This window comes from Eutrigla gurnardus (genome assembly GCF_963514095.1).
Source record: "Eutrigla gurnardus genome assembly, chromosome: 2".
Lineage (NCBI taxonomy): Eukaryota > Metazoa > Chordata > Actinopteri > Perciformes > Triglidae > Eutrigla > Eutrigla gurnardus.
Window position 1 is genome coordinate 9,363,186 of NC_139916.1, and position 13,094 is coordinate 9,376,279.

General features: G+C 46.0%; 1 protein-coding gene across 1 annotated transcript in view; it reads right to left on the bottom strand.

The window, feature by feature from the left end:
* Positions 1 to 3,678: 3,678 nt before the first annotated feature.
* gli1 (GLI family zinc finger 1) overlaps positions 3,679 to 13,094 on the bottom strand; it is a 45,500-nt gene continuing 36,084 nt past the window's right edge. Inside the window, exons 3-13 of the mRNA XM_084040093.1 lie at positions 12,725 to 12,957; positions 12,252 to 12,350; positions 11,970 to 12,168; positions 11,148 to 11,316; positions 10,949 to 11,056; positions 10,083 to 10,223; positions 9,818 to 9,967; positions 9,562 to 9,726; positions 8,965 to 9,207; positions 8,502 to 8,805; positions 3,679 to 8,353 (exon numbers count right to left, since the gene is read on the bottom strand). Of these exons, the coding sequence (XP_083896219.1) occupies positions 5,802 to 8,353; positions 8,502 to 8,805; positions 8,965 to 9,207; positions 9,562 to 9,726; positions 9,818 to 9,967; positions 10,083 to 10,223; positions 10,949 to 11,056; positions 11,148 to 11,316; positions 11,970 to 12,168; positions 12,252 to 12,350; positions 12,725 to 12,957 (4,363 nt within the window). The 3' untranslated portion in view covers positions 3,679 to 5,801. The remainder of the gene's footprint in view (positions 8,354 to 8,501; positions 8,806 to 8,964; positions 9,208 to 9,561; positions 9,727 to 9,817; positions 9,968 to 10,082; positions 10,224 to 10,948; positions 11,057 to 11,147; positions 11,317 to 11,969; positions 12,169 to 12,251; positions 12,351 to 12,724; positions 12,958 to 13,094) is intronic.

Below are 13,094 nucleotides of genomic sequence, written 5' to 3' on the forward strand. Positions count from 1 at the left end.
AGATTACCTGACTTTTAGAGGCAGACGATTCAATTGAAAAAAAAAAAAAAAAAAAAAACTAAATCCCTCACAAGGAGCCCAAATGTTCATACAATCATTGTTGGTATTTACCACACTATCATAGAAACCAGATAAGTATTAAAAAGTCACTATAAATCATTGCTTATTGGCTTTGTGGAGATGTTATGAAACAAAATGTAATCCTAAATCCCTCACAAACTACTATTTAACATCTGTTTTTACATGTTTATATAGAATAAACCAATTTAATAGATACATACTTATTTAACGTCACACGATGTGCTTCTGCGAAGCTAACTAAACCTCCAACCACCTTAAACGTGTTCATTTTCCAGCACCACGTGAGCTCAGGGTCACATTTAAACTAAAACCTTTCCCCCTAAATTATCAGCTCATGGTGGAAAAAAAACAAAATACAGCCCTCCCTCCCCTCCTCCGTTCCTTCACCCATGGTGTCTGCTTAATGGATTCTGGAAGAGAAAGCATCCTGAAGGTGGGGAGGGAGCGGAGGGCCGTAGAAAGAGAGGGACAGAGGGGTCATCACGGCTCTTTGTGGTGGGATGGATAGAGGAGAGGGAGGAGAAAAGGAGGGAGGCGAGGAGGTGGGTGAGGACGGGGCAATAAAGTTTGCTACAGACGAGGGTCACAGAGGTGCAGAGGTGCTTCAGAGGTCCTGGGAGCTGTTTTTTTTTTTATTTAAAGTTCATATGTGTCCACGCAGTACATCACTACTTCAGGTTATGTGTTTTTCATTCCAGATTTCTGAGTTATACATTGTATATTGTTGTATACTTCAATCAAAATGTATATTTCTGACCCCTACCTGATTCGTTACAATGTATATATTTGTACTTGCTTGTTACCTGAAACATAGAGCTGGTTTTGTTGTTTATTCAACAATAAATCACCATACCTCACTTTTATTGACCAATCAAAGATTATATACGTTAACTTAAAGAGCACTCAATGTGCCCTAATGCACTTATTTAGATGCACTTAACAACCAACCGTTTGAAACATTTATGCATTCGATTACTGATTACGGACTACAGCGGATGTTTGTGCACGGCCTTAGATTGGTTGAATACATGCGGGGTAAAATAACTACACGGCGATGCTGTGGCGATAGTTTTAGCTTACTGTTAAAACAACTACTTCTACACACACACACACACACACACACACTAGGAGGAGCATGGAGGAAGCAGTCCCACTGGGGTTTTGTCCCTGACTGTGGTCTATGGGTTCAAAGCTTCTTGCATGGGGAGGAGAGCCCTTAAACAGCATATTAAGCAGGAGTTAATTATATGCCAACCTAAGTGACAAAGGGAAAGAAAAGCCTCCCTCTGAATGGCAAGACAAGAAAAGAGAAAAGTCATTATGCTGCCCACTTCTTTGCATTTGAAAAAAAAAAAACACAAAAAAACTTATTTTGCCATCTCCTTTTCTAACTACAGGAAAGACACTGTAGAGAAAACACTGACTTTTTCTATAGGGTTCTAACCAGAACCTGTTGGAGAATACGGTTTAAAAATATGCACACGCACTCTGTAATTTTCTGGAAAAGAAGCGATGGCCAGTTTGCATGACAATGACGTGGGCCCGAGGCAGGAGACAAGACAATGTATCCAGGGAGAGAATGAGTGAAGGTCAGTGTGCTTTGGATGTGAAATGTATGTGAAGTTAAACATTCAACAGCACACTTATTCATGGTGTCACATGGACATCAATCATTTCTAATAAAAACATGGCCTATTTATTTTAGTCCGGGCACCACATTGCAAGCCTGACAGTTTGAGTTTAGCCCAGTTTTCACCACTTTTGATGTGTTGCCGGCCGACACATCCGTGTTGTCGACCAATCTGGTGCATCTAAACGGGGGGACGCCTTCAAACTTCTTCACGAAATGCCATTAAAGTGTTAATTGGAAAACGGCATTCTCCCATTCGTCTCCTCTCTGCTGTCTTCCCGGTTTGACCCTTTTTTTTTTTGTGGAGGTTTTTCGTTTATTGTTTCAAATAACAAATGTGGACATGCCAGATTGCAGATCGGTAGTCCGTCAGGAGAACTTCCCCTCGCCTCGGAGAGAATGAGTCAACTTTGGCGTCGCTGCCAGGCCGTAGTGGCTGCCGTGAGTCTACTGTGCCATGCCACAACACCGCCATGCCAATATAGTCTAAGCACACTGGGGCCCCTAACCAAATAGGAGCCAGCGCTGTAAAAAGTAATGGTGGTGATAGCATTTTAAAAATATCACATTAAAAGTTTTACTATAGAAGTTCACGAAACGGCGGCGGATGAAACGACAAACGTCAGCACACGCTGAGGTGTTACCCAAAGTGACGAAAGTAACGGATACGGTGGCGTAGTCGGATCTTTAGGACGTTTTGAAAAGTTTGCATGTTAAAGGTCGCAGGTAGCAGATGTAGGCACTGTCGCTATGGTTACAAACAATTAATACAGTTGGATTTTATATGTATTCTAGATTTGTTAAACCATTTTACAGCTGTAAAGAGTTTGTAAATAAATATGTGGAATCGCCATGGTGTAATTACCTAATTATAACTAGGCCATCATTGTTTATAATTAGCCTTTTAGCTTGTTGTGCCTTACTTATGTAAGTGTACAGCCCTGATTCTCTGCCTTGTGGAAGGATACTTCACTTTCTCAGAGAGAAGAAATACACTAAATGTGTTTTTTATTCTGAAAAACCCCTCTTTATGTTGCGCTGCTCGTAACTCACTTCCACGCCACCATATCCTGTGATGTGAAGACGCAAATAAACATGACTTCATTTTAAGGCGCCGCAAGCCAAAAAGATTGGGAGACCCCTGGTGTATAGTATCATATAAAACAGTACGGTTATGAACTATATATATTTTTTTAATGTCTTTTACAGCGTAGATCTCGTGTTGATAACATTTTAAGAGCGAGATTATTTGTGTAGTTTCTTACAGCACTCGGCGGCCCACAGTGCCAGTCCCCACTGACCACAGCGAGCTCGTCCAGGCACTGATGTCACCGAGAGCGGCCATTTTTAATACTCATCCACTTACTTACTGTAGCAGCCTAGCAGATCACCGTGGCTCATAATAGACTGCCGTGACAGGCAGGACTAAATCCTAGTCACAACAATTAGGGCGAGGACAAAATGAAGGATTATTTGGGATAAATGTCCTCTGCTTGGTCAGCTGGTTAGACTTGCAATGGTTTTGGGGTAAAATGTTGCTGGATCGGTATTATGCAGAATAAAAAAGTGTTCTCTGTGGTGCATCGATAATGTATAATCCCTATAAATACATGTAAAATGAGACTTCTTCAAATGTTCCACGGTTACGGTACATTAGTTGTTTTTTCACAGAATATAGTGTGACGTCTTACAGGAGTAGTAGATTCGTAGCGTGTGCAGCATTCAAGTTATGCTGTGGGTGCTCCATTTATTGTGAATGAAAGACTGGTTTGCTGCTTGTGCTCAGGCTGTGCTGCCCTCTATTGGAGGAAAAGAGTCATTGCATTAAGTCATCCAACAGAGCAGGCATTACACTGGTGTCTTTACTTGAAGCCTCCTTGATGTATACAATGTGCATGGCTCGTTACAAACATCAGTTTACAACAGCGGGGCATGAAAAGAAAAGTTTGACAAACCTTCTGCATCCATCCCGCTGAACATCTTTATTCATAAACTGGTAAAATATAGCACATTTGTATAAAAATGTAGAAAATTGTACACAAAATATAACACTTGGCTTTTGTCTATTGTAGTTAATGCTACTACTATAGCTTTCAGTTGCTAAAGGTAATATTCTTTTGCCAGCAAAAAAGTCAGAATGAAGGATGACAGTTATTAAAAAAAAAAAATAAAAAAAAAATACACACACATAGAAGGCAACATCCATAAAGTTCATTAATATAAAAAGATAATTTTATACAAAACATCTCATACATTCTAAGGAACAGCACTACCATTCAATGTTCATGCCCGTATTGCTAGTGTTAGTGTTGTGTTAAAATAGACTATTTGTGCATCTTTTTCTCAGTCATTTTAAGGTGTCTTTGGTAGGTTGTACACTTTTTTGTCCAAAATAAAGATATGAATTCCCGCTGCTTAGTAAACCTTGAAGCGATGCTACTCTCTTATTCTGAAAGGTCTCGTGAAATGCTCCAGCAATACTTAAAGTGTGGCCTTATTGAGTGTAGCTGTGCTCAGATGTGTTTCTTGAATGACTTAAAAAATACTGTGATGATTCTTTATCGCTATCAAAATGAGGTTCATGTGAATAACAGTCAAAAGAGACCGAGACCTTCCCACACAGTGCTGTAGTCAGTGCAAAGCCACAGTGTAAATTAGTTCTCCAACCAAGAGCTTGAACCAGCTCGATAGTCGTGAAATAAAAAAGTACCTCAGTGTACCCATAATGTATTTTACTACAGTGGTAGCCATTGATTAAAGTCCCGCCTCTTGATCCCCTTTCTTGATTTAATAATGCAGAATTCAACTCCTCTTTGGGATTAGAGCCGAAGTGCAGCAGCACTGAACTATGAATGTACCTCCTTGTAACATGGGCAACTATTACTGATAACAGATACAGACCAGCTGATTCGGGTTTCATTTCAAAAATAGCCGTCATCCTCAGCCGAGTCATGTACGAGTCGTAGCTCGGGTTAGTGTTTGAGTATATCGGACGTGCTGTGATGTTGCTTTGCCCTTCGTCCATTCTGTATGTACCTTTTTAATAGAGCGAGGAACTTTCTGTTTCGCAGTTATAAAAACACCACTGAGGGGGGAGAAAAAAATCATAAAAGTACACAGCTGCTTTAGGGACACTTACAGTAAACATATGGAGTGCAAACTCTCTGTCTGGAAAGGCAATTATAACATACCTGTAATCTGAACACCAACAATCCTGAGTGTCTGTGTGTGTTTGAGTGACTGCATCTGTGCATGCGTGGGAATACTGATATACCACTATGAAGAAACCCCCTAGCAGTACAGATTAATGTTTAGTAGCACCAAGAAAGGATTTCTCAATCTGCTAAAAGCACAACTTAAGTCGTCAGACAACCATCTTGCAAACTCCCTGTCCGGACGTTGGCCTTCAGAATCCAAGCGGTCTATCACGAGACGGGAGGATGATTCATCCACCGTCTCATTGTCGTATACACAACATATATAAATGTTTATAAAAACGTATTTACACGCGTCCTTCTCTGCTCCACTGTGACTGGAATGCCTGTTCGGAAAAAGTTTCAGTATCAGTTTCATATCAGGCATAGAAGCTCCGCGGTCTTGTAAGGCACGGGAAAAATACCGAGTACCAAGGCAGTGAAGGAACAATAAAGCGGTGGGAGGTTGATCAGGCACCTTTGGTTTTTAAGGTTTCTGCTGGGGATTCCTTACAATTTTTGAAAAACCTGCGATAGGAATCGTATTAGTAGCTTTTGTCTCGGCTTGCAACCAAACGTTTTTACAACATGCCATTATTCCTGGTATCCAGCTGCAACCGACCCCTCACAAGTTCAGGATCCTGGCTCACGTATAAAGGCTTATTGGGAAGTATAAAACAGCCCGGACTTAATTATCCATTACATGAAATTATCCAATTAAGAGCACTCGTGCAGTGTACCAGAGAAAATCACTGTAAGCAACGGCACTTGACTGTTTTGAACCCCATGCTGGTTGCCTCTTGATACTGGACTACATACCTTTCATACCTTAAAACATTAAGAACTGGACAAGACCTCTACTTGATTATTTATCAATGGGGGGAAACAGTCCTCTTCTAAGACAGTGTGTTCAGGTATTTATTCTCCCCAGCCAGCGAGGTAAGCATGGACGTCATGTCGCCTACAGCCATGTTGGACAGGCCGGAGCCCGCAGCTAGGCTGACAGAAGTCTGAGGGGTGGTGAGGCGGGACGAGGCCTGGGAGGAGGACCCCGGCTGGCCCTGAAGGGGATTGTTGATTGGGCTGAATGAGGAAGAATCCGCGTCATCAATGATGGAGGTGAAGTCTATGCGGGCGTTATCCAGGTCCAGGTTTTCTAAGGCATTCGAGATGGGGCCGGATTCAGGATAGGGAGTCATGGGGGCAGGCTTTGTACCACCTGTCGGGTCCATGTTGGACCCCATACTGTGCTGCTGGTTGAGACAAGGTCCATTCTGGGGGTCCATGTGTTTGTCCAAGTCCATGTTTATCTGGCCCGAGTAGTACATGTTGTTGTTATTGGAAGGAGAGAACATTTCATTCTGTTGGTGCTGCGGATGCTGAACTGGAGGCAGTCGGACCGGTCTCCTGGGGCTGGACGCGGAGTGTACAGGGCTGAGCTGGGGTGGGCTACCTAGGTAGGCTCCTCCCACCTGTGACAGGCTGTTCTGGCGGCTGAGGGGTTTCCGTCCCTGAGGGGGCCTGGGGACCACCATCTCCTGACCATAACACAAGCCTTGGAGACCCGTCAGCTGCTGGTCTTTAGGCGTCACAGAGCCGGGCCCCCGGCTGTGGGCGGGAGGGCTCATGACCAGGTTCTGGTTGGGGTAGGACGGATAGGGCTGGTTGGGGTAAAGATTCTGGTTTTGGTGCTGTGGACTGTGCTGCATAATTGCTGTCTGGGCACTCATATCCATATTGTCAGATAGAGGAGGAGGTTTTATTCCACTCTGCTGCTGTTCTTGTTGCTGCTCCCACATGAGGGCTTGCTGCGACTGAACGTAATTCCTCACCATCATCTCCTTCACCTGCATCATGGGGGTCTCCGATCTCTGGCCGTCTGAGAGCGCGGTGCCAGCACAGCCCAAGCTCAGGCCCCCTCCACTGGGAAAGGGGTTCTGGCTCTGCCCTTGAAAGTCACAGCTGGGATTGTTAGAGTTCCTCATCAGGACCTGGCCTGTCTGTGGTGGGTAACCCTGGGGCTGCTGGAGGAGCATCCGCTGCTGTTGGAGCTTTGCACTCTGACAGGCACTTCCACCCCCCATCCCTGGGTGGAACTGCTGCTCAGGCTTGATGGTGAGCTTGTGGGTGCCGTCGGGACTGTTGTAGAGGCCCGTCTGATTGTTGAAGTGGGCCTGGGTCTGCTGAGGCTGCAGGCTACGGTCTGAATACTGCATTCCTCGCTGGTTCTGCAGCGCAAGGTTGGAAGTTTGGATTTGGTTGTGAGAATCACTCCAGGGGCCTCCAGCGTCACCGGCCTGGCCTACGCTAGGGTAATGAGGGCCCGAGGGACTGAGCTGGCAGGTGCTCATGCTGTACTCGGCCTGTTGGAGGAGTGTATTAGACATGCCCTCTGGCTGAATAGCCCTCGCTTGGCCCATCGGGTTTCCAGCAGCCCTGGATGGGACTTCCCCTCCCTGGTTCTGGTAGTGCCCCTGCATGTAGCTCTGGTCTGGGCAGCTCAGGGAGTCATGGCTCGGGGACAGTTGGTTTCCGAGAGAACCTCCGAGAGTTTGATGCTGTTGCTGGTATCCCATGAAGCTCCTCTCTCCAGGGGGCATCATCATGGAACGATCGCGGGCGTCGACGGGGGCGTGGTGGGCCTCCATACCCATAGCCTCCATCATCACATTCTCTGTGATGCTGGGTGGCCGAGGGGAGTACAGGTGGCGGGAAAGACTGATGTCGGAGCCGCGGTGTTGCAGCGCATTCCTTCGGCCCATCATGGCGACGTTATTAAGGCTGTTGAAGCGCTTGGGGAGAGCTTGCGGATCTGCTACCGATCGAACCGGGTCGCTGGCTCGCCTGCTGTTGTTCCCCGGAGCCTGGTGAGGGTAGATGACACCGGTGCCGTACTCTGTGTTGGCACTGTGCCTGCGTGGACCCCCTTGTTGAAGGAAGGGAGGCAGAGGCTGCCCCTGGTACTCGCTCAAAACACCCCCTCTCCTGCTCGGAGTACCGGGCTGCTCCATGTTGGGTAAAGGAGTAGGTGGTGGGCCGCCAGTCGCTGCAGCATATTTGGCCTTTAGGCTGTATTGCTGGGCGGGTGTTAAAGTAGGAAGCCCTGGCAATCCCCCTCCTCCTCCAGGACACGGAGCTCCTCTGCGATTGGTCTCCGGAGAGAGGGGGTCTCCCACGCTCTGCTCGGGGCCAAGGAGGTGACATCCTCCCGCTCCTCCCATTTGCGAGACCTCGCTCGAGCGCCGGCTGGACAGGTAAGGGGACACCATGGAGGACCGGCGGCTGACCGTGTACGCTGAGCTGAGGCTGCTGGTGCCGCTTCCTCTCCTGTCGTTAGAAGAGCAGCCAAGCGACGTACCGCCTCCTAACTCGTGATTGGACAGCTCCATGACCCGTCGATTTGAGAGCAGTGGAGAAGGTGCACACATTCCCAAATTCTCTCCTGGACCTGAGAATGAACACCCAGAAAGAGGGAACAGCTTAGAAACAGTTAATCAGTACAAACCAAGAATGTTCATCCCTTATCTTTAAAACATTTATCCTTTAAAACTCTCCTGAAATACTAATTTATTTAGTTATTTCATCAGAGAACATACCAGAAAGTGCAGGTAGCTTGCTATTGGCACAGCGGCCAGGAGGGGGCGGCCTGCGGATTTGCTTCAGCTTGTCGATCTTCAGATTCTCCAGCCTCTTCAGAGCCTGCGATGACATTCCCATTGTTCCTACGCCCGCCGGCTCCCCTCCTCCGCCCGCAACTCCATCCTCCAGCGCTGTGAGATCCTCCAGACTGCCGGCTGCGTTCAGGTTCATCTCCACCCCGCTGTCGTTGTTGTTGGCGCTCCCCAGCGGAGAGCGTTCGCTGCTGCAGGACGATTGACCCCCAGGGCTTGGCTGGGATTTCTGAAGGAAGTAATATAAATGTATTGTCAAGACAACCACTTCCAAATGGCAGGAACGCTAAGTATATGTGATGTGTGGCTGAACAAATATGGATGTGGTGCTTTATATTTGCTTATAATTAAAGGATCTCGCTGACCATGAATAAAATGCATCACTCACCAGAACGGTCTCGGGAGCCAACAGTTTGCAGTCCTCCCTGCGCGTCTCCTCCTTCTCCAGCAGTAGCTCAGAGCTCTGGCCTCCAGGGGTCATGGCTGAACCGGGGGGTCGGGGTCCCGTGTCTCCACGGTGCTTCTTGGTGATGTGGGCTTCAGGGCCGTGCACCGTCTTCACGTGTTTACGCAAAGAGCTCGGATCTGTGTACCGCTTAGTGCAGCCGGGGATCTTGCATACGTAAGGTTTCTGCCAAAGAGCAAAGACAGCTGATTAATACACAACATCTTGATTGTGTGCGACCAGTGTTGCACGCTAACATTTCCTTTACTGTAACTTTACAGCTTGTAAAAGTGTCTCTCATACAAAGCTTAAGTGAACTAGTTTTGGCTCTATACATTATTCCTGGTTTGCTATAGCTGACAGAATGGACATCCTACCATTTGGAGTGATTCCTATATTAACTTTAATTAAACATTACAATTATTTTTAATTCAAAAATATGTAAATCACTCATCCGTTCTGCCTGGGAAAGATAAAGTATGGTTTATCACTTTTAACACACTTGATCACTATCAGTGGTACATTAGCCTACGTCTGTACCTCATTGGAGTGAGTGCGGTTCTGGTGCTTAGCTCGGTCTGAAGCATTGGAGAAGGCCTTGTTGCAGCCTTCGTGTTCACACACGTATGGTTTCTCTCCGGTGTGAGAGCGCAGGTGGGTCTTCAAATTCTCCAGGCGAGAGTAGGCCTTGTTACAGCCTTCGAACTGAAACGGAAAGACGCAGAATGTTTTCATAAAATATACCATATAAAGAGATAGAAAACGTTTAACAGACGGTGACTAAAGTTACACTCACAGTGCACTTATGTGGCTTCTCTCCTGTGTGTCTGCGCATATGAACCACCAGCATGTACTGGGCTTTGAAAGGCCTCTGTTCTCGAGAGCATTCCTGCCAGTGACACACGAATTCCTTCTTTTCTCCGTGGATGTGCTCGTTGTTGATGTGCTGTTAAATATGGAGATCAGTTAATAATCAAAGAGGTAGACTCTAGATACATTCCAGTTAAAAACATTTTTTTTTCGTCTTCCCATTCTACAACACCGGTTGATCCATCTCTTACATGAACTAGCTGGTCTTGTGTGTCGAACTCCTTGTTGCAGCTCTCCCAGTGGCAGTTGGTTTCATAGATAGCCTCTGGTTCAGGCTTCCCGTCCTCCTTGTCCAAGTCATCTCTGCCGTCCAGTAGACCCAGGAGAGGGTCCTGATGAGGCATATAGTACACAGCAGAAGTTTAGGGCCCAAGTAGAATTAAACATTGTACAAATAAAGATTATGGGTAATTTGGGGGCAAAGCTCCACCTTCTGGCATCAGTAAAGAAGTGTGGTTTTAATGCTACTAAGTACTCATTTAGAAATGTATATAATTCTTGATTACATAAAAATCAGCTGTTATTTATCATAAAGTGGCTGAATATAATAGTTTCAACCTGGTGTTTTGATTGCGCTTGGCTCTAGAAGCACTGTGGGAAAACTACCAAGCACATGCTCACAGCATTTGATGGCAGGTATGGCTGATTACATGTGGTCCCGCTGCAATTTGATTGGCTGTTTGCCAAGTACTGCTGTTGTCATTTGCTGGTAGTTGGCAGATGTAATTGTGTTTTAAAGGAGAGGTAAAACCAACTGTGGACACAGTGGACGATGTGGATTGAATCTCCTGGTTTTGAGCACAAATCTGAGTCTGCCTTTTGAGGAAACAGATTTATTTACAATATTTATTTGTAAGAAAAATGATCAGCAGGGCTGCACGGTGGTGTAGGCACAGATAGACTGGCATCCTGTCCAGGGTGTACCCTGCCTTCGCCCAATGTCAGCTGGGATCACCCCCCCGCGACCCTGAATACAGGATAAGCGGTAGACGATGGATGGAAAATGATCAGCAAGCCAACACCTGCAAAAAGGACTTGTTAAGATAAGTTTGTGTACCTGAGTGCCGGTGGAGGATGGACTGGCCACATCTCCCTCCGACCTCTCCTCCAGACTCTTCACGTTCAGGACATCCATCACCCCTCCCAGCCCCGGCTCCGTCTTCAGCTACAACACACATCGTGGTCACGTTTCTGTTTCTGAGCATCATTCGCATTCATTCAATTCACACAGATTTTAAAAGAGAGGTCCGTCTTACGTGTCCGTGCTTGGGTGGAGCGTGGAGCCGAGGATTGTGGGGCGGTAAGCGCGATGCTTGGCACGGACCTGGTGTGTGTCCACCCAGAGATGACACCCCGCCCCCTCCATACATGGAAGCTTGTTGCCTGGATTGGCAGTTCATATTGCTGGAATAGCCGAGAGACGGGCTGCGGAGTGACAGAGGAAACCACGATATGATGAGTCTATGATCCACACCAGCAAGAACTATGTGATTTATCAAGGCCAGATCTTGTTTTAGATTTTTTTTTTCTTAGTATTTGCCTTTTATTATTTTCCTAATTTGCCTCCCAGAGTAGTTTGAAGCTATCAAACACTGTTGAACAGGTGCATTTCACCAAGGATTTCATTTATTCTGGGCTTCACGACCAAAAACATTCATGGAATTCTTGTTTTCACAAGTACATGTTTTTGTCAACTAACTGATTAGTTGATTAAATCAACAGCTCTGTGAAGTTGAGTTTCTCCACAAATAATCACACAAAAACACACTTTAAATAAACATTTTTTACCAGAGATGTAATTTTCTTCCAAATAAGTCATTCGGCATGAAAAATATATTTTTTATTATAACTAATCGACCAAAATGACTGAGTATTCATTCTTTATTTTATTTTATTGCAGTTCACCTCCATCTGTTGTCTGTTTTTAGCTATGAGTGGTGGCTCCAGGGATGTAATTACCTGTGCCGCCAACTTTTTGAATCCATTACCTTGAATATAAGACCTTACTAGTCTGAAGTCATTTATATTGCTTTTATTGCTCATTCTTGTGCTTAACGTAGAACAGTGGAACATCTGACCTCATGGCGCTCACAGAGAGATGGCCGTAGGAACTGGCCCCGTTAGGGTTGCAGCGAGCGTTGACGAAGGCCACCAGGGAGTTGGGTGAAGTCCGGATCACCGTCTGCAGGTCCACACTGGCATCCGACAGCGGAGAGATGGACAGAGCTCTCTTTTTGCTCAGCTTGAGCATGGAACGAGGTGTGGAGAACCTCGAGCCTGAAGGGGAACGGGAGAACTTCAGCTCTGATGGCTTTTACAGACAACGGTTCTGTTCAAAGGAAAACCGTGCGTTCACTTACAATCACCCGGGCCGATCTGATCCGAGCCAGGCTGAATCTGGCAGAAGTTGTGATGAGAGGACATCATGTTCTGGTTACAGTAGGGGGTGCTGTTGCCACCTGTTGGACATTAAGGACAGACAAAAACATTGAAACATACCACTGCAAAGATTCACATTAGCATCTCTTAGCATTTTACTTTCTGTGTTTCTGTAACTCACAGTGGTGTAACAGTGACATCTCTCCAATAATCATACTTAGATTAACTATTTACATATTGTAGGTTTAAAGGGTGTCTTTTTTTTTTCTCTTATCTCTAGTTTACCTGAGGTCAACTGGGTAATTAAGATTAGACCAGGCTGCTCAGCAGTACAACCGGCCTTCTGTTGAAATCTGGGTAGTGTTTGTTTCTAACTCGGCGTCTCAGGTGTCTTTAAACCCAAATCAGTAGCAGACGTGAGATTAAGGATATGTAAAAAGATACTCTGACTCACCCTCTGGGGGCGGCATGCCCCGGTGGCCCATCATACTGTGTGGCGGTGGGGCCTGAGGGGGCCTCATGTATTGATCCATGCAGTGGCCAATCCCCTGCCCCAGTCCCGATCCATGAGTCATACCGGGAGTCATGGGATTATACATGGTGCGGCAGTCCTGGGGAGGGCCGTTGAGGAGCGGGGCACGCAGCGAGGACACATCACTGTAGGGAGACTGGTCTGATGGGACTAGGCTGCAGATGTCAAAGAAACAAAAGTCAATCTATGAGGTAGAAGAGGTAGAATGTCAGTGCAGAAAGCATCACTGAGGAACATATCTGTAGTGTTAGTTGTGCAGATTTGGCACCCTATAATAAATATTATATAATAT